This window comes from Hypomesus transpacificus, chromosome 4, assembly GCF_021917145.1.
Source record: "Hypomesus transpacificus isolate Combined female chromosome 4, fHypTra1, whole genome shotgun sequence".
Lineage (NCBI taxonomy): Eukaryota > Metazoa > Chordata > Actinopteri > Osmeriformes > Osmeridae > Hypomesus > Hypomesus transpacificus.
Window position 1 is genome coordinate 7198324 of NC_061063.1, and position 20947 is coordinate 7219270.

The 20947-nt window shown below is 43.6% G+C and overlaps 4 protein-coding genes across 4 annotated transcripts; 2 read left to right on the forward strand and 2 right to left on the reverse strand.

The window, feature by feature from the left end:
- Positions 1 to 778: 778 nt before the first annotated feature.
- Positions 779 to 3489, reverse strand: LOC124467358 (XK-related protein 8-like). Its single transcript, XM_047019629.1, has 3 exons — positions 2773 to 3489; positions 1936 to 2126; positions 779 to 1837 (listed from the first exon to the last, which is right to left on the reverse strand). Exons 1-3 carry the CDS (start codon positions 3105 to 3107, stop codon positions 1092 to 1094), a joined length of 1272 nt encoding a protein of 423 aa, XP_046875585.1. The 5' UTR covers positions 3108 to 3489; the 3' UTR covers positions 779 to 1091.
- A 137-nt stretch (positions 3490 to 3626) lies between these two features.
- xkr8.3 (XK related 8, tandem duplicate 3) lies at positions 3627 to 6679 on the reverse strand. The gene is made up of 3 exons (XM_047019628.1): positions 6080 to 6679; positions 5355 to 5542; positions 3627 to 5056 (listed from the first exon to the last, which is right to left on the reverse strand). Exons 1-3 carry the CDS (start codon positions 6403 to 6405, stop codon positions 4290 to 4292), a joined length of 1281 nt encoding a protein of 426 aa, XP_046875584.1. The 5' UTR covers positions 6406 to 6679; the 3' UTR covers positions 3627 to 4289.
- Positions 6680 to 7485: 806 nt separating this feature from the next.
- On the forward strand, positions 7486 to 12234 carry srsf4 (serine and arginine rich splicing factor 4). Its single transcript, XM_047019464.1, has 6 exons — positions 7486 to 7663; positions 8309 to 8454; positions 9803 to 9960; positions 10103 to 10320; positions 11064 to 11141; positions 11305 to 12234. The coding sequence occupies exons 1-6, from the start codon at positions 7557 to 7559 to the stop codon at positions 11822 to 11824; spliced, it is 1227 nt and encodes a 408-aa protein (XP_046875420.1). The 5' UTR covers positions 7486 to 7556; the 3' UTR covers positions 11825 to 12234.
- A 543-nt stretch (positions 12235 to 12777) lies between these two features.
- Positions 12778 to 18890, forward strand: tmem200b (transmembrane protein 200B). The gene is made up of 2 exons (XM_047019843.1): positions 12778 to 13139; positions 15631 to 18890. Exon 2 carries the CDS (start codon positions 15681 to 15683, stop codon positions 16932 to 16934), a length of 1254 nt encoding a protein of 417 aa, XP_046875799.1. The 5' UTR covers positions 12778 to 13139; positions 15631 to 15680; the 3' UTR covers positions 16935 to 18890.
- The last annotated feature ends 2057 nt before the right edge of the window (positions 18891 to 20947 follow it).

Here is a 20947-nt window from a genome sequence, read left to right on the forward strand (position 1 = left end):
CCTTCCTGTGATATATGATTTCATCCAATTCAATACACTATCCGTGAACCCAATAAGCTTTTCCAGTCTATTGATTAGGATGTTGTCATCAATGGTATCAAATGCTGCACTGATATCTAAAAGGATAAGGATAGAGACTTTATTTGCATCAGAGTTTAGTCTGAGGTCGCTAATTATTTTGGTGAGAGCAGTTTCAGTACTGTGATATTTCCTGAAACCTGACTGCGAGACTTCCAGAATGTTATTTTCTTCAAGAAAAGAATTTAGTTGCACTGAAATTATCTTTTCCAGTACTTTACTAATAAATGGAAGGTTTGATATTGGTCTGTAATTTGCAAGTAGACTGCTATCCAATTTGGGTTTCTTTAATAGGGGCTTTACAACAGCTGTTTTGAAGGCATCTGGGAAGACGCCAGTTTTAAGGGATGTGTTTATAATCTCTAGCACCGGACCTGAGACACTATCAAACACTCGCTTAAAGAATGTTGTGGGTATAGGATCAATATCTGAGGTTGTGGAGTTAGATTCACTGACAATTTTTGAAAGTTCACTAAGTGTGATACAGGTAAATGTGCTCATGGTTATGTTGCAGAATCTACTGATGTCAGTTTCGACCCCACTATTACTAGTACTAGCTCTGATCAAAGTAATTTTGTTCTTGAAAAACAAAGCAAGCTTTTCACATTTAACTGCTGAGGATGGCGGGGGGGCAGGGACAGTGTTTAGCAGCTGGTCAATGGTGGAGAAAAGAACTCTGGAGTTTCTGGCATTTTCTGTAATAATGTTGGAGAAATATTCTCTCCTCGATCCAGGCGTTTTCGAAACATTTAAAATGTATAGAAAAATATATTTAACTATTATACTTAGTTTATTATACTTTCCAAAGAACTTAGTGAAGACAGCCAAATGAGGCTTTACAGTTTACAGTCCAGAGATGTTCCAACCGCTGCTGCTGTAAGTGAGGTTATTTCCTGAACAGGAGTCTTTGTGGAAATAATTCACAGTGCTTCCAATCCATGATCAAATCCATAGGTAGCTTTTTTTTTACAGTTGCTGAGCTCTGTCCATCTTCCATACAGACTGGATTTAATTTAAGTTGTGTCACTGTAGAAGTTAACAGCCAATTTCTCCATCCTAGTTTTGGCTCTGGCAGGTTTTGAAGGGCCTTGCATGCTGCGGTCCATTAAACAGTTGTCTACCTCATCCCCCTCCTCTTGAGGAGCAATTCCTCTCAGCTGAGAGTCAGACTTAGACTCAGGCTCATCAGTTGTCAGATGTGTAACAGTTGGATGAAACAATTGATAGTAACCCACTCTAACCAGGATCCCAAGACTATACAAGATAGACATACCAATGAGCACTGCATAAGGTGGCAGAGAGGATTCGAAGTAGGGAGGCTCAGTGGTGATCCTCCAGTACCAAACACAACAAAGCACACATGTATCAAGTGTTATAAAGCTGTAATAGAAAAGGCACTTCCACTTGGTCCGCCCCTCTGACACATTAAACCAGCTGAAGTACCAGATGAGGCCTAAGGTGGCACGGAAGAGCGGCTCTCCACCAGAGCCCTCCATAAATGTGGTGTTTGCTCGCCATGCAAAGAAGACTAGAATAATCCAGAGGGACAGGAAGTGTGCAGGGAAGAGGCAGGGCAGGACTGACACGAAGAGTGCGAGTGCAATCACACGGGTACCAATCAAAAACAGGTTCCACAGGAAGTATACAAAAGATGATATCCAAGTTTGTTTGGTCTTATCAGGAAGGAAGGCACGCAGGGAGCGGTGGTACATGGTCACGCTGATAGCGATGGCGGCCACTGATCCAGCTGTCTTTAATACTGTGAGTAAAAACATAAATTGTCACACTCAGTTTGTTTGTTGAGAAGTGTGTTATGATTGAAAAAAGATAATAGCGGCTCGCCATGGTTTAACTCACCAGTAATGGGCTCCAGGACGCCCCTGTGGATAATGATGGTGAGCATGAGGACCAACTGTGGAGAGCTTTCGGAAAATGTCTCAATCAGACGCAACATGTTGAGGTCATGTGATAGGAACACTGCGCGTTCCTCTGGGATAGTGTTCCCAGTGCAGAAGGATTGTGTTGAGACCTCTACTACACCGGCAAACCTAGGGGTAGTAAAGAGTGATAGTGTGGTAGATGAGCCAGAGTCCTGCATCCTCATTTGTCTATTGAATAAAACTGATAATAACTATAACCAATTTGAAACGAATGTTAGACATCCTAAATGTATTCTGATGTTTAGGGTGTTACAGAGTACTTTGCTAATGATGTTGCTATTATATTGTGTAATGAACATTATAAATGATCATACATACACAGTATGAGCTTGACATCTCTTGTAGGTTGTGCTCTATTCATTCTTAACACGAACTGTATTACTTTCAGGAATGAGCCTAAAAGTTAAGATTAGTGTTGTGAGAAACTTTCTATTCAAGCTGAGACACGTTCTCCATGTATATGTGGCTGGCAAATGTTGTTGGTGAACAACTATGTGTACAAGCACAGCCTCTGGCTATTTCAACATTTCTCAGGGGAGTCAGGTGGCTGAGCGGTTAGAGCATCGGCTAGTAATCTGAAGGTTGCCAGTTCAATTCCCGGCCGGTGCACATGACGTTGTGTCCTTGGGCAAGACACTTCACCCTACTTGCCTCGGGGGACTGTCCCTGTACTTTTTGTAAGTCGCTGTGGATAAGAGCGTCTGCTAAATGACTAAATGTAAATGTGTTAATAAGTTAAAGAAGGTAACACCACCTGAGATAGACTCCCATCTGACACAAGTGGACAACCTTGAGACAGAAGCCGTCGAAAAAGCCTTCAACCTTTGTCACTGTCTCGGATTCTTCATTGCTATACCACAGCCAACTGTATGCCTGGGACAGCACAGAGGAACCCAGAAGCAGGAAGACCAGCACTCCCAGGGAAACGTAGTCCTCCTCTAGGTAGAAATCCACAACCGCATACACGTCCAACCCCACATCCACTACGCACACAACTAGACTACCAAGATTCAGAATGAAATCCCAGCAGTCAAGCTTGAAGTGTCGTTGATTCTGAATCATGTCTGGTTGAATTCGACACGTTTCCATTTTTCTACATGTCCCCAAGAAATGTGTCTATTCTTGTCCCAGCCCGAATGAAACTGAAAGCAGGTGAATAAGAGCCTGCATATTTGTTTCGCTTACATAACTTCCCTTCAAAAATATGTACCTCCTTCAACGCATGTATTGGTGTAAGAACAAACAATTTGACAATATTGTCAAGTTACCAATTACAGAAATGAAATAGGTAATTACCGTAATCATTACATGACTTGTGTCATTCATTACAGGATGTTCATTTCTTCCACAGGAAAAGTAAATAAAGGAAGGTCCAAAGTATAAAGTGTAGTTGTCCTGTGGTGTCCCCCAATGGCTCAACAGAAGTTACAGCATGCATAGTAGAAGAACCTCAAAACTGAAAATGCTTTACATAACTGATCCAAAACTTGGATTCTTTTTTAAATGTATGAATATTACTTGTTTTTTCATCAACAATGTACAGCCTGTAAACATAATTGTGGAAGAACTGATGATGACTTAGGAGGGTCTTTAATTATTCAAAAAATGTGGCTGTGGAAGAACATTATTTATTTGTCATGCTTCTTGTGCCTTGAACGATAATTAAAAAATACACTCTCCAACTTTCAAACAATAACTCCCTGGTGTTACATAGAAACTTCAACAAACATTACTATAGTTACGATATCATTTAGATGGATCACTATTACATATTTTACAATGTTGGCACAGATCATGAGACATACTGCACGTACACCTTATAAATAAAAAGAGAACATTAAAATTAAAATAACTTGAGTTGGACTACTGTACTGGTCTTAATTTAAACACAAACTACACTGTTGCCTTTGCCCTTTACTTAATATATACTTAATACACTGGCTAATAGAGATCATGTCAAATTCCAACCACCTGCATGTAAATACATACAAGAAACAGACTTATTCTGGTCAAATACTGTATGTGGTATGCGTAATATATGAAGCGTTTCACTTGTCTCAAAATGTTGGCCATCAGTACAAAGGTTATGCAGTAAACAAACATATTTCAACAAAACCAACCAGTTGAAACATCCAGCATTACTTCATAACCTTGAAACAGTAACAGTATACTACTCACAATTTGTACCAAAGGTACAACTTTAGCAGCTCTCATAACACTTGTTGTGATATCAAAACCTTCTAAAACTAACCATCATTAATTTTCCACAGTTTAGTTTGCAATCGGTTGCAAAACACTGTTGGCATCACGTCCGTTTGTTTTACCAATAAGGTTGGTACTAGCATCTCTCTGAGAGTAAAAGCGATTAGCATGATAGGCCATCCTCTTGTTGAGAACCTGAGAGGAAGCTCCCACCTGGGAAACCATGGCTCTCACAGACAACTGACCATCAGGCATCTCAATGGCACCTGTGTCCCGCGCTGGGGGCCTCCACAGTTTGGGGTGAAAGCAGCAGTAGTAAAAGACTTTGAAAAGCAAGCCCACAAGGTAAGTGAGTGGCAGAGCGGCAAGCAGGATCGGGGCGTAGGAGTCTGTCAGGACTGGGTCTCTGTACCACCACCAGGTAATCAACAGGATCCCTCCATCCACGACCATGAAAGAGTGGTAAATAACACTATTCCCCCTTGTTCGCCCCTCTGCCACGTTAAACCAGCTAAAGTACCAGATAAGACCTACAGTAGCCCGGTAGAGCCACTCTCCGCCAGCACTGTCCATGAAATCTGTTTTCTGGCACCAGACCCAGAACACCATTACAAGCCATATTAAAAGTAAGTGGACAAAGACGTAGTTGCACAGGACTGAGGTGAAGAGAGCCACTGCAGCCACACGTGGGGCGATAAGCAGCAGGTTCCACAGGAAGTAGACCAGAGAAGAGCCCCAGCCCTGTTTGGCCTTGTCAGGGAGGAAGGAGCGCAAAGAACGATGGTAGTCCACTACCATCCAGGCTATAGAGGTGGTAGATGCTACGACGCTTACACCTACAAAACAGAAAGGGATGGAAGACAAAGAGAAGTTGGGTCATCATCACACTACTGATTAGAGCAAGGCAATAAAGTCACACAGATATAAGCTGTGGTTGTGATAGTGAGACAGCACGTGGACGTTTTTACTTTATAAAAGTGAAAATGTGATAGTTATAAGATAAGTTACAAACGATGTGTTAAATACTGTAACATCAAATCACAATCTATGGCTATTACAATCACATAGCTTGTAGATCGCACACAAGTCAGTTGCCTTGCACAAGAATGTGTGTGACAGGACACCTCTACTCACACTGTACAGTCCTTGCATGGTTGGTGTAGAGCATGATGTAAGCCATGAGAGTGAGTTGGGGGGCGCTCTCACAGAAGGTCTCAATAAGCCGAAGCATACTGAGGTCATGAGTCAGGTACACAGCATATTCTGAGATCTGATCCCTCCTCCACCACACCCGGAAGCCTTGCCATATGGCAGAGATGTGCCTGAGGACAAATGACACTCAAATCAAAAAATAAACAACAATCGAGGTATAACTCGGGGGAAGCTAAAACCATGTTTAAATACATCGGTAAAAAGATGGTGGTGCTATGGGAGTTGTTAAAAATGGTGGTTGTTGTTTCTTTGGATTCATCCTCAAAATCCAAGGTCTAAAAACAGTATGTCATGCTTGCTTATCATGCAACTCCCTTGGCTGTCTGTGTTAAAATAGGATGCCTATGGAATCTGAGCATGTTAAATTGATATGCGCTTAATCGTCCAACCTGTTAGCATCACTTGACAAATGGCCTGCAGCTCACTAGTGCTTTAGTACCTTATGTATTAGGCCTAATATAATTCTGATAACCTCTACTCAAGGAAAATATGTTAGATGTAGGCCTGAGTGGGACTTTCAATGTTTAGCAGCCAACTACATGCGCCTTTGAGTTTGAATTAAATAGCCTAGATAACTTTCCTTTTAAGATGGCCATTGACCCATAGGCAATGTTTACAAATCTGCACCAAACAAACTAATAAAATACCTGCAGAAGAAGCCCAACTGAAAAACATGTAGAAGGCCTGAAAGCTTGAGGTGGTTGCCAAAAAGTACTGTATCTGTTGAGTTTTGCGCATTGAACCCTTCCAGTTTGCGGTCGTATTTGAACCAGTACCAACTGAACATCTGGACCACAACTGAAGAAAGGGCCATGAGGCCGACAAGCACTCCAAACCATGGAACATCCCCGCGCGAATACAACTCTGTCGCTACCCATACATCAGATCCCACATCGAACAAATAAGTGCATACACCGATAACCGAAAACCAAAAATCCAGACACGAGTACTTAGAAATTGCCGGGCTTTCCATGGTTAGCTATGTTTCCCGTTAACATTTCATCCAATTTCACCATCTCGAACGCACACTCCCCGCTTGCGCTGTGTTATATCGGGCTTGTTAATTTATCGATTATCTCTGTTCGCCCATGTTGCCCAAGCAAAGAAAACCTTCCGCAAAGTTATGTGTTAAGATGGCGTTAAATACATAGCTGCTTTACTGCGATCTAACCGCGAACTTCTTATCTAGCTACAAAAGCTCGACATCAGAAACTTTAAAAGCCCCTCCCACAACAACAAATTTGTGGACTCAAACTGTTCCAGACTGCAGCCAACTTTTATAAAGCAGTGACGATACCCACTCTGACGAAACATTGTAACACTACTGGCTCGGTGGAGATGAATGCAAATGGACATTGAATTAACAATAATAATAATTAACTAAATATTATTCCATTAAATATATACAGGATTTAGCTGCCGGGAATGATCATATTACCAATTGCAATCTCATTAAGGTATGGGGTGGGTCGCTATACTGTACACACAAATAGTCTGCACAAGGGGTTTCAGACATTGGTTATTGAGTGAAAAAAAATAATATGGCGAATAATAAACTCTGGAGTCTGCCCAGGCCAGGGGCGTAGCCACGGGTAGCCACTGTGCCTACCCAGGCCTACCCAATTTGTTCTAAAGCCTACCCCACATCGCAAAGTACTTTTTAAATGTATTTTTACTGAAAAGATTCTTATTCATATTTTTCTCTATGCCTACCCAAAAATATTATTCTGGCTACGCCCCTGGCCCAGGCTACTAAACGTTATATTATTAACGTAGGACTACTACTTAATATACTGTATCATCCCTACTAGAAGAATAATTAGTTCAGTATGGTGCACTTTTTCCACAGATATATTTTTTTATATTCAAAGTCCCCTCTCAATGTATGAAGTGAAACAAATCGTTTAATTTATTCATTATCTGTATTAGTTTATCACATTTTACACACAACGGTGTTGAAATTAGACACCTCAGATATGTTAAGTGAGACACGCCCATTTCATGGCGCGACCTATGGTGTTCAAGAAGCACGTATAATGTAATGAGCATTCAGCCTCCTCGCGCATAACGTGTGTTTTTCCACTTTGAGTGTGCAAGCGGACGCACACATATTTCGCCAGGACAATGTCAAGAGTATACATTGGAAGATTGAGCTATAGAGCAAGAGAAAAGGACGTCGAAAAGTTCTTCAAGGGATATGGGAAGATACTGGAAGTGGATCTTAAAAACGGGTAACAAATAGAATAGCACCCTTGTGTAATGGATGCAGCTAGCTAGTAGCATTGGCTAACCCTCGTTGTGTCTGGGGCCTGGTCGGCAGGCCTACTGGAGTCGACCAGATAATAATCAAAAACGGCCAGATGCATGTAGCCACTTTTCTGTCTACTCTGATTCAATATATCTATTTCTAAGGAACTAATCTGCAATTGGCTAATAAAAAGAACAGATTAGGCGTCATTTGTTGGCGACATATCCAGCAAACTAGCTAGCTATGTAGCCAGCTATCTAATAATGGCGACGTGTCGTGTGCAGTTCGGGAAGAATGCGTCCATGATGGTGCAGTCAGTGTATTGCAACTAGCTGTTGGGCTAGTTGGAGGGCTACGTGTTAGCCAGCTAAATGTTTGTTAACCTATAGCTAGCTCTGTGTTGGTTTTTGGTTATACGTTTTAGCAAAACAAAGATTCATTCGAATACAAAATGCATTCCGTCTAGCAGTGTCAGAGATAAAAGCGCCATCTTCCTCTGTAAAATGGACGTAGTTGGGTCAGTTAACCACAGGTAGTTTTCAGCCTGTGTCACTTCAGTCATAAAGTAATGGCAACACATTATATTTTGTTGAGTTTTAAGAAGCTAACATACTGTTTATCCCTGTAGGTATGGGTTCGTTGAGTTCGATGACCCCCGTGATGCAGATGATGCCGTGTATGACCTGAATGGCAAAGACCTGTGTGGGGAGCGAGTGATAGTGGAGCACACCAAGGGGCCGCGTCGTGATGGCAGCTATGGCTCAGGAGGACGAAGTAAGTATTCAACGAAGTGTTGTTTAATCATTAATGGGAGGAAATGTGATTGAGGAAGACTCATCTTTTGCATGACTTTCCAACATGTCCTTGGTGGCTCCTTTGCACACAATTTGAATTATGTTTGTGGTGGAACAGTATTATTTAGTTTCAGTTGCCTTGGGTCACATCTAGGCAATAATCCACCAATAATATATTCACCCCCCCTCCCTCTCCAACATACCCACACCATTGCTGTGATTGCATCAAGTCTCAGTTCGATTCAGGTTTACGTGTCCCTGACTCTTTGTCACAAATTGTGATTGAGTTCACAGATTGGAATGTGGTAAGCAGTTTGGCTGCTTTTATTTACTCGAGCACCATGACAATTCAGTCTTCATGGTGCTCTGCACCTTTTGTTTGTAAAGTGGGTGTGAAGCAAGAATTTACATGCGAGAGAGTGGAACTGTGTGCATCTTAGCTACCAAGGACTATAAATGATCTTGGGGGAATCCAGATGCGTGAATGATCGTGGTTTGGGTTTTTTTCTATCTAAATTAGTCTGGGTTAATAAGGAGAAGTTATCCTCTGAGATTTACCTTTTTAAATATATTTGACAATGAATGTGCTTGTAGTATATGACATGTATGAGTATGTATGAGTATCTATTGCTGTTTTATTCAGGATTTTTTATTTTGTTTAAAAAATGTGTGTCAATAAAGGTAAAGATTTAACAAAGAACCTCAATGTTTTAATTGAAAGAGTCCTTTGCTGACTGCCTGCCCCTATTGCTGGCCATGGTGTCCCCTTTCCAAGAGTGTGGTTTGACCATTCTGGGCCCCTGGGCAGACCAAAAAAGGGAGCCATTGTGAATGAAGACCGCTTTTGCCATTAGGCCCAGGCCGGGTGGTGAGGATGCCATGGGGTTAGGAGCAGATGTGGGTTGAGCTCTTAATAGGTGCCTGAAAAAAAAAAAAAAAATGTTAAGTGAAATGTCTGTGTAGATGTGCTAGTTAGGACATACTGTAGTTCACCGTAAGTACTTCTACAGTCAGTTTTTGTTCCTTTTTTGTAATTTTATGTTTCTGTTTAGATTCTTAGATTCATACGTTGGCCTAAAAGACTAGTTATGGTACAGAGCTTGATAGTTAGAGTTGTCAGAGTTCTTGATTGAAAAAAACAAACAGTTCAGTAAAATGAGCATTTTGTTTGTTTCCCCCCTTTTAGTAACTTTTGTTGTCTTTGCTTTCCCCCTTTATTATTTCTCCCAGATTTGATTTTGTTTATAGAATGTAGATGAAGGGTAGTATATTGACTGCTTTTTAATTGGTTCCCTACCCTAACTGTTCCTGTTCTTGTTACCTTGAAGGTGGTGGTGGTGGAGGAGGGGGAGGAGGAGGTGGTGGTGGTGGTGGTGGTGGTGGGTATGGGCGCGGGGGAAGAGACAGGTATGGCCCTCCTGCTAGGACAGACTACCGCCTGATTGTGGAAAACCTCTCCAGTCGCTGCAGCTGGCAGGACCTTAAGGTATGAAGCCCAGTATGATAAAGCACAGCTTCAATTCTTTCAAGGCATTTTGTAGAAGTTCACAGCAATATTATTACTTTTTTTTTGTGTGCCTCCTGATTTTGATGGAACTGTTTATAACCATTCCAAATGCTCTCCTCAGGATTACATGAGGCAAGCTGGCGAAGTGACCTATGCTGACACCAATAAGGGTCGCAGGAATGAGGGAGTGATTGAGTTCAGGCTTTACTCTGACATGAAGAGGGCTCTGGAGAAGCTGGATGGTACGGAGGTCAATGGCAGGAAGATCCGCCTGATTGAAGACCGCCCCGGTGCCCGGCGCTCTCGTCGCTCCTACTCCCGCAGTCACAGCCGCTCCAGGTAAACTTCAACTGAAATCCCATCCTGCCGTTTCCACCCCCTACTACAATGTTTTTTTGTTATTCACGCCTCAAATGGTTTCTTGTTCCTCTTTTTCTCGTAACCCTGCCCTGCTGTTCCTCTTCCTCTCGTAACTCTGCCCTGCTGTTCCTCTGCTTCTCGTAACCCTGCCCTGCTGTTCCTCTTCCTCTCGTAACCCTGCTCTGCTGTTCCTCTGCCTCTCGTAACCCTGCCCGGCTATTCCTCTTCCTCTCGTAACTCTGCCCTGCTGTTCCTCTGTTTCTCGTAACCCTGCCCTGCTGTTCCTCTTCCTTTCGTAACCCTGCCCTGCTGTTCCTCTGCCTCTCGTAACCCTGCCCTGCTGTTCCTCTTCCTCTCGTAACCCTGCCCTGCTGTTCCTCTTCCTCTCGTAACCCTGCCCTGCTGTTCCTCTCCCTCTCGTAACCCTGCCCTGCTGTTCCTCTGCTTCTCATAACCCTGCCCTGCTGTTACTCTGCTTCTCGTAACCCTGCCCTGCTGTTCCTCTTCCTCTCGTAACCCTGCCCTGCTGTTCCTCTTCCTCTCGTAAACCTGCCCTGCTGTTCCTCTTCCCCTCGTAACCCTGCCCTGCTGTTCCTCTTCCTCTCGTAAACCTGCCCTGCTGTTCCTCTTCCTCTCGTAACCCTGCCCTGCTGTTCCCCTTCCTCTCGTAATCCTGCCCTGCTGTTCCTCTGCTTCTCGTAACCCTGCTCTTCCGTTCCCAGGTCTCGCTCCAGGAGCCGCAGATCCCGTAAGAGCCGCAGCCGCAGCGAGAGCAGCAGCCGCAGTCGCTCCCGCTCCAGGTAACGACCCCGTTCATAGCTGTGCACCCAGAATAACCCATATAACTTAATATATATCATATCACTTAAATCACATTTGCAGTGTGTTTAGGGCCGAGGGAGGAATATAATCATACTGATGTGTTTGTGTGGATGAAATTACGTGTTGGGTTGTTCTCCGCAGGGCTGCTTCGCGTTCTCGCAGTCGCTCCAACAGCAAAAAGAACAAGAGCAAGGGCCGGAAGGAGGAGGAGGAGCGCAGCAACGGCGCCCACAAGGTCAAGGAGGGCCGTCCTCGTGACGAGGGCCGCAGCAGGAGCAGGAGCCACAGCCCCAAGAACAAGAAGATCAAGAAGGAAGTGAAGAGGGGCAGGAAGGACGAGTCCCACTCCAGGTCTAGGTCTCGCTCTCGTTCCAGGTCCCGTTCCAGGTCAGGGGTCAAGGATCGCTCAAGGAAATCTGACTCCAAGAGTAAGAGCCGGGAGCCGGTCAAGAGCGATGAAGAAGGTGGCGCCGTTGAGAGGGCTTCGTCCCGTTCTCGTTCCCGCACCCCAGTCGAGTCCAAACCCAAGTCCAAGTCCAAATCTCCTTCCCCCTCACCTGCCAAAGCTCGCTCTCGGTCACCTTCCGCCTCACGCTCAGAATCCCGCTCCAAGTCTCGCTCTGCGTCTCGTTCCCGATCTCGTTCCCGATCTCAGTCCTGAGGTGAAATGTTATGACCCCTCTACCCGTCTTGAGCCCCTCACCCCTTGTTTTTCTTTTTTATATATATATATGAATCCAGTAGTGATAGAATAAAAAAATGTGTCTTTAGTACACATGCTTCCCCATCTTTTTTTTTATATATATATATATTATTTTCTTTCCCCCCCAGTAGTGTCTTCTTGTATTTAGAGACATTTGTAAAATATGTGGTAGGTCTAAGAAAAATATGCCTGGATAGACTTTTATAAGTTGTAATGGACTGTTGTAGTGGGTGTCTTAACATTTGTATTACATGCATACATAGTGTGCTGTCAATGTGCTGAGTGGGATTTGTTTTATTCTGTCTTTTGATCCTTGTGGAATTCCTTTTTAACAGTTAATTTGAAAATAAAAAAACCCTGATATGGAATGAACAAGTTGTTTGTCTATTGTCAGGTTAAAGGACCACCTTTCACGTTGGAGTTCAAAGTGTGATTGGAAGAAGGGGGAGGGGAGGGAGACACGGCACAGTGAACAGGATGCCAATTAAACGGCAACTTGTACTTGGCCAATTATTCCGATTGCCACAAGATGGCGTTGCGCTCTTTTTCTTGACCAGCGGTCTTAAGAATTGACAATCTGTTGCATTGTTTTAGAGAGATCTTATGCAGAGAAATATGTAATCTAATTGGATTTGCTACAATCAAGTTCGTAACCTAATAGATTTGTTTCCATAATGCACACATTTTTAACAAGCAACCCGTTGCCTCGCTTCAAATTTTCGTGGATAGACATGGCTAACTTCATAGTCAAAGTCACTAAGGAGAACGTTCATTAATGTAGCATGTGTTGTACAAAAATGTCCAATTACTTGTACATAATTTGGTTTTAAGTACTTTATAGTAATATGCTGATAAGGTGTCAGTAGCCTATACCAAAACACGCACAACAACCATGACATGCATAACTCCAATCGTGGGGTGTCAGACTGGAGGAGGCGCCACCGAAAATCGGCCGTGGAATGGGTTGTTCAGTTAGTTTTGTGAGGTTGAAGGGCACATGTGATTTTAGGAAGATTACCTATAAACTGGCAACATTTTTTTATATTTATTGGAAGACTATTGCTGAGTACCTTTTGGACAAACCAAGAAGCTCCATACCGACGTTGGAACAACCTCTTATCCATGCAAGTAGGATGTTCAGCTCAAGTGATCAGGCTATATGCAATTGTTTCGTTCAGTGCAAACTGCATGGGTAATCGGACGAATCGTATTGCACTGTTTTGATATGAGTCGGAGGACGATGAGACGGCAAGAGAACACAACGGCAGCATAGGCAAGTAACTTAACCTTATTCAAAAGTAGCCTAATACCCTAGTCGAGCGGTAATGCACAACTGGTACAGCTCAACGCTTTGATGCCGATGAGAACTTCAAATGAACGTGCCTTGTCTAGAAGGTCATTGGAGATTTAACATTTTCACCTCACAAATCTGCAAACGTTGTAATTGGCTGCGAGCTGTATATGCTATTTCTTTATTCTATATATTCTATATATTTTAATAAATTGCTGGTTTTAATGACGTTGTAGTTGAGGAAATGACTAATTCCACTGCAAGGCTTATCACAGTCAGACAGAATCAAAGGAATGCAACATCACGTTCCGTCAGGTTTCTTGTAGTCACAGCAAGGAATGTTTTGTGTGTGTTCAAATAATTGTTTTTAATGGCTTAAAAACATATTAAACATTTGCAACCCACAGGTGGAGGTAGCATGCCCTGTTACAAGTAAGACACAGAATAGATGTTAATACCATATTTATTCAAATTCGATGCAACCTTATTTGCCTATTTAATTCCATCCAAGAATCAGTCTCTACGTATACTTAATGAGCTAAGTGATACGCAAGCTACCCATTTAAAGAAAACGAATTGGGTGTGTGATCATTATCATTAGTGATCTGCAATTAATGTAAAGAAAGATAGCATACACGTTATGTAAGGTACAATTCAAACTTAAAGATAGATCTTATTCTCTGATTAAGTAGCCTACTTTTATGTTTAGATTAGTTGGCAATAGTCCACATTCCTCACTCATTAAACTGCCAGTGGAAAAACAAACTAATGATAGGCATGTCTGGTTTGCATCATTCATTTATGATGGCCATATCAGTGACCATATGAATACATGGAATGTTCTTGCCAGAGGCAAGTCTTTCCAGAACAATTCATGCTGTACAAAGACTAGTAATACTTTCCACCGGACTTTTTCAGCTAGCCTGGGTCATCTTTATTCAAGATTATCACCTTCCAGGAGTGTACATGATCACTTGAGGTTTAATCCTTCAGGGTTGACACTCAGGTAGATTTACCCAGGTCACAACCTTTTCTTTTACCATAAAGTATATTTATGTTCCACTAGTTAAAGAGACAGTCAAGCTTTTCTGTTTTACCTGTACGTACATAGCATTATGCATCAGCAAGTAGAGGTGCAGTTTACTAGAAGAGGGACACCGGCAAAGGTTTCAATTGTTAACTGTTCAGTTGCGCAGTGCAAAAAACAACTATCCATGCTATTTATCTATTCAGGGATTATAAAAAATTGTTATTGAAAGTATGTCAATTCAAGTAATTTCTCATTTCTGGTGCTATCAGGACAAATACATTAATGAGCTACTATATGTGAGATAAAAAAGTACCATGTACATCAAAACAGTCCTATATTTGGTCTTGGGTTGTGGCATCACATTTGACATTTTCTTGAAATATATACTACATTGCATTAAGTTGCTCTTTGATTTGTCATTCAAAGTTCTAAAATCCTCTCTGAACATCTTTAAACACCTAAAGCCAAAGGATGTGGCCTGACTGACTCATCTGTGCATGCATAGTAACCAAACAGCCAGGAAGACACGTTTCTACCCTGTGCCAGGTTTTTAGTGAAGGTCCGAGAGACCTGTTCAGAGATATTCAGTTTGTTGGTCGCCAGTACAGGCTGAGAGGCAGGCTGTACAGGCTTACCTGATAGTCATCCTTCTGGACCGGGGTTAGGGTAGTGTGCTCTGTTAGACGATTTGGTGGAGACAGGATTTTAAAGGCATTGCTGCATATGCGGAGCCTTACAGTAATTTGCAGTGTGTGTGTTTGAAGCTGTGTTTCCATTTCACTGCACCTTGTTTATGGTTTTGTGGGAACTGAAGGAGAACAGCACATGTGCAAGTGTTTCTCAGTAGCATCTGAGTTTGGAACTCCCTGAGATGTTATCTCTCAAGTTACATTTTTTTGTCTATGATGATTAACATGGAGTTCAATATTTTAAACACAGAATGTTACGGTCAGTTTAGATGCATTGGAAAGGAGGCCAGATGTAGACAAGGATCTTTCATCAATATTTTAATTAAAGGTCAGACTAATTTATTCAACAGTGAAAAAACAAAAACATTTGGTTTGAACATCAAAGGCAATTTGTCCAAAGATAACAAAGGAGCAGTTTAATAAAGTAAATACTTATGAATATGTAATGAATGATGAAATTCAGTGCTATATGAATTATTTATTTCTAACATGCTTCACGTCCATTTAGAAAGAAAAATCTGGGATTACAGACTTTTAATTTATTAAAATCTGTATGATTCCATAAACAGTTTTCTTTCACCAGAAATAGCGATTAAAGATGCCAGTGATTTATTCATTGAATCTTAAAAGGATTACATTGCCGTTTTTGTACTGAAACACTTACTGTACATACTTACATACTGTACATAGGAGTCTATCTTTAAAAGTTGTGTCATTAATCCCTGACCCTTTCCCCCACTCCGTAATCTCCCAGGAGCAGTAGTTCCGCACGTGACCAGGACCAAGAGTTTTGGATACTCAACCATGAAGACCCCGAAATCCAACGGCGAGATGCCAGGCTCCCCCTCGCGCTCTCGGAAGTCTCGCTTCAGCCTCCGCGGCCGGAAGAAGAAGGAGAGCCTGATCCAGGGAAAGCTGCGCATCCGCTCCATGCCAGGTGTCTTCTTGGTCCTGGGTGTCATCGTGGTGGTGGTGGGCACTGCCCTGGCCGTGGCAGGGTACTGGCCCTACCGGACGCACCGCTCAGTCTTGCCTGAACCGACTGATGGAGGAGGGGTTGTGGAGCCTCAGGCTTCTGGCTGGAGTCTGGGGGCCAAGGGCTTCCTTTCCACAGCCAGCCTCATCCACAGTGAGAGGATGAAGCTGCTGGGCCCTGTCATCATGGGCGTGGGCCTCTTCATCCTCATCTGCGCCAACACGGTGCTGTATGAGAACCGCGACAGGGAGACCCAGATGCTCCTGGCTCAGATGCGCAACGTCATCTGCTCCGTGTCAGCGGCAGTGCCCTCGGCCGACCTCTCGGAAATTGCGGCAGCCAACTCCATGGCGAGACACTACCAGTGGTTGAGCACTCTGCCCGCCGCCCACCTCAATATTCTGTGTCTACAACAGCTGGCCTGTTCTGAGCCCTTATTGCAGACCAGGGACCTGGGGGAGGAGGACATGCCAGGCAAAACCTACCGGCAGGCTACTCTGAGGACAGAGGCCTTGCACCACCAGGAGTCCGCCTCCACCCCCTCCCTCCACTCATCCCACTCCAATTCCTGCAACTCCAGCAAGACAGACTGCAACACACTGGCAGACACGGAGGTAGACCCCCAGCGCGCCACCCTCTTTAAGCTCAACAACTGCCTGGTGTCGGCCAGCTCCATGTCCACCCTGGGTGTGGATGACTGGGATGTCCCCGCCACGCTGCCCAGACGCTCCCACAGTGTGAGCTACAGAACTAACCCTCGTGACCCACACACCACTGCAGTGTGTCTGGGGGACAAGCTGGCAGCACCCTGCGGACAGGGACAGTTAGGAAGGGCCAAGCCTGCCAGGAGAGAGTCCAACGCAGACGTGTGTGTGAACGTCTGTGGCCGGGAGGCAGAGCCCCCGGAGCTTGCGTCTGTTGAGGTGCAGAGGCATCGGAGCTGGCCCCGGATAGACCTGGGGTATGCCAGGCGCTACCTGAAGCTGGAGAATAAGGAGGACTCTGTCGACAAGCTGCTGGACCAACTAGAGCAGCAATGCTCTCAGTGGGATAAGAGCTTTGGCTCGGGGCCTTTCCAGTGAGGGAGATCTTGGCAAGGATCCATCAGCTTGTTGAAGAAGAATTCCCATGGATGCTAATGCATCAATGAGAAGTGTAGGCTCTTCCTCTGGATCATACCACTGCACTTATTTCCATTGACTCCTGAATTCCGAGAGTCCTGATGCAACCTCAGTCCAGCCCATGTATCATTCTGTGATAATACTGACATACTGTCGGAAACTGTTTTCTTTTGGGAGGTGCAATGTGAAGGAGCTTCCAGTGTTAAGATATCTAAAGATACAACACTTGGTCATTGCTTCTTAGGCTGTGGAGTTCAAAGAACAAAAGTTGGGTTCTGTGGATGAATTACATGGAGTTGGCAGGCAAATATTAGTTTTTCTAAGAGGGTAAAAACTCCATATCACATACTGTCATAGTTGAGTGGAGCGATTTGCCAGTCTGTTTGCTGGATTGCATTTGTGGTTGGCAAAAATGTGAGGAATCAATTTTGTCCTTCCTTTGCCAAAGCGTTACTTGTTTTTAGGATACAGCAAGCACATCCTATTTGAATGAGAGAGATAGATTGTAGGCAGAGGAACTGTCTTCACTGTGTAATCCATTTAAAACCAAACCACTAGAATATGCAGAGCCTTAAAGGTGCTGATAGCTTCTGACAAGTGCAGCTAGACTAAAGAAAGGTTGGGGCTTAGACATGTAAGGTCTAGGAGACCACATTAGTTGCATGATGAAGATGCCGTATGTCACATTGTAATAATTATGCAGAACAATGGCTGTATTCGTGGTGTATTAGGGAGAGAGAGAAATAGTCAAGGTTCCCTGTCATGAATAATGTGTCGATTTACAGTGTCCTTTCCCAGGTTATTAACTAGATTACCGGAGTGATAACACCCAGGTTATTAACTAGATTACTGGGAGTGATAACAGCAGAGGAGGCCTCTCCGTCCTCTCCTCTGTTGATCACTTCTCTCTGATTCCTAGAATGAATATCATATGTCTAGGTGGGGTGTTCAGGAGAAATAGAGCTTCAAGTATTGGAGGGCACCAGCAGAGAGACATCTCTGTTTGATTTAGTGGGACGATTCAGTGTATTTGCATGCAGTCGGGGATGTTGGGGGGTATCGTAAAGGGGAGAACATGACTCTTTCCAGAGGACACTTCCCCCCTCCTCTTTCTTCTTTTCCTTCTCCCACCCTCCACTCACAGATGTGAGGAGAGGGCCCCAACATGTTTACAATTCCACAGTCTCAATTTGTCTCGCTCTCTTTGTCTGTACTGCCTGTTTTGTATGCCGTGTGTGACAACTTGTGTTCTAACTGTATATCAAGCAATATCAGTGGTCTGACAGAACAATCAATGGCCACGTCTGGCCCTGTTGACCCACAGAATTAAACGTAATGCCATGTCATGCCTGTGTTTTAAATATAAGGCAGAGCTAAGAAAAACACATTTGTGCTGTCAGTCATTTAATTAATTCCAGTTGTCAAGATCATGATCTCAGAATTTTTTCTCAATGCAGTATAATTAAATCTTTGCTCAATGCTGATGACCCTGCTTCTCAGTAAACAGGCGTTTTTGCATTTCACTCTGCCTCACAGCTAGACAGTGTCAACTTGGGATTTGCACAAGGTTGCCTTCAACATCTCCAGAAATCTGTTCCTTCCACACTATTACCTATCACCGCTGAGCAACACAGAGGGTTGGATTTGGGAGTAAATGGAAGGATAAGAATGGAGCAATCTTCAAAGCCTCAGCACTCATCCATCTTCCATTCCTTCACGGATCTCGTTTTTATGCTAAATTCTGTTGTGGGGTTGACATCCTCTGACCTTGTGTTGAGGCACAGCCACTGTCGCTGAATCCTGACAGATCCTGGCACCTTTGTAGAGATTTGTGCTGGTCACAGCCTCGGTTTGGAGCTGTCCTTAGGGGAGAGAGCGGAAAGAGAAATTCCCTAGCTGTAATTATACTCGGCAACACCCTTAATGCTGGCCAACTCCCCCCCCCCCCCCCCCCCCCCCCCCCTTTCAGATTTTATGGTTCCTTCCGGGCAGGTATGCAGTCTCTCGTGATCTCTTCTCATTTAATTGGTCGTCTACAAGATGGCTTCTGCGATTCTAACAGCTCGTAAAGCTAGCAGGCAAGACCTGGGCCCCATGCTTCCAAAAGACATGATGAGGTGGGGGCATGTGGGGAGAGGGGTTGAGGCTTCTATTGTTACAGGAGAGCTTGGGGGGGGGGGGGGGGGGGGGGTCGGGGTGGAAAGTGACATCAGCTACTGCCAATGACAACAGTACTTGTCTCACTCGACTGTGCACCTCCCACTCACTGTTTCTGTCCATTAAGCCTTGTAAATCCAGATGAAGGGCATTCAATCAGAGCAGTGCCGAACAGGAAGAGGATTGAGATGTTTGGAGGTTTTCATTGATGGATCTCATATATGGAAGATCCTGCTGGGTTGGCTAGCACTGGCATCCAGTAGGCAAGGTGCTTCCCATTACTAGATCGAGTGCATTAGTGTCTGGCAGGCAGAGATTAAGCAAACCTAAGCATCTGCAGAATTATGTCAGTGGTGGTCAACAACTTCTAGTCCTGCAGTCTACAGACTTTTCGCTGATTCACTTAGACTGGGTACCATTCATTACCAGAAAATACTGTCATTTTAAAGGTATTTATTGTTGTTTCATCTGAGATGTAAATATAAAAAAATCATATTAGTCTCTTTATTCAAAGTTAATATATACGACCCAGAAGGCAATCTACAGTTGCTATGTGAATATTTGGTCAAGAATTCTGACCTTACAAAACGTACTGTAGGTACTTTCTCCGGCCTAACTGCAATGTAGCATTCATAACGTGACTGCTAAAGCAGCCATTAAATACTGGTGGGTGGGAATGTCATGTCGCCCAACTCAGCCCAACAGTCTTGCAATTAGTGTGAGAGTGTGAGAGAGAACAAGAGAGAGGGAGTCTGATAAACGGCTTCAAGCTGGTTGTAATCGTTTTTACTGCAGTCACTCCCAGAGGCGCAGTCTCGTTGGCCTGGGTGCAGGAGTCAATGGGATCCAGGTGTAGACAAGCAATAGTTACAAAGAAGATCCTTCTTCTGAAAAGAGACAGGGATGAAAGTTAGGGTAAAGTGTGACAAGACATGTTGTGTCCATGACTAATTCCCAGAATGTTTTAGTTTGGAGTTCACAAAGCATGGCGTCCAACCTTCCCCAACCAAGCAGATCAGCCTATCAGATCTGCCTGTAGGGTGTCAGTGGAGTGCGACAGGGAAAACACTTGAATGGAGGTTTCTGCTTCCTTTTCTCCGAGCACTCCAAGTCACCAGCTTGTGGAAACAGTCTCACACAAAACAGGCTTTACAGGCTCTCCAATGAGGCAATGAGGTAGAAAGGGATTAATGACAATGGGGTAATTATGGAGCCCGTTTACTGCAGCAACAAAAGAGGCACACTGCACAAACCCTGAGTTTCTGAAAGGCTTTCCAGCATTATTCAGACATGGAGGATTATACTTGCATGTGCTCAAAATACTCAATTACATTATATGTACGGTCATTATCCAGATTCCAAGGTAGCAAACACCCCTGTTTATTTTTATTATGTGTTCTTAATGTGATTTTCCTATTATTTCCTTGCTGTGGTGGAGCTCTTGAGGTTGAGGACATTCAGACTAGTTTATAGTGAATTTGGGTATTTTTTGTGTTCACTTTTGCAATCCTTTATGCAGATAAACAAAGCACAATCTGATGGCTGGGAAAATTGGATGACAATGTGATTCAATAACAAAAGTGTCAATGACAGTACATAACTCAGCTACCCCCCCCCCCCCTGCATGTTCAGCAGAGAGTTGGCCAGTGGGAAACTTATAGGAATCATGGGAATAGGCAGGGGTGGGTATTAGCTCAGTGGTAGAAAATTTGACCGCAGATCAAAAAGTAACAGGTTTTTAGTAAGATTTGAGTCATTTCAGGGATTTGCCAAAAACTTGTTTTAAGAGTTAAATAATAATAGTAGCTGATTTGAGT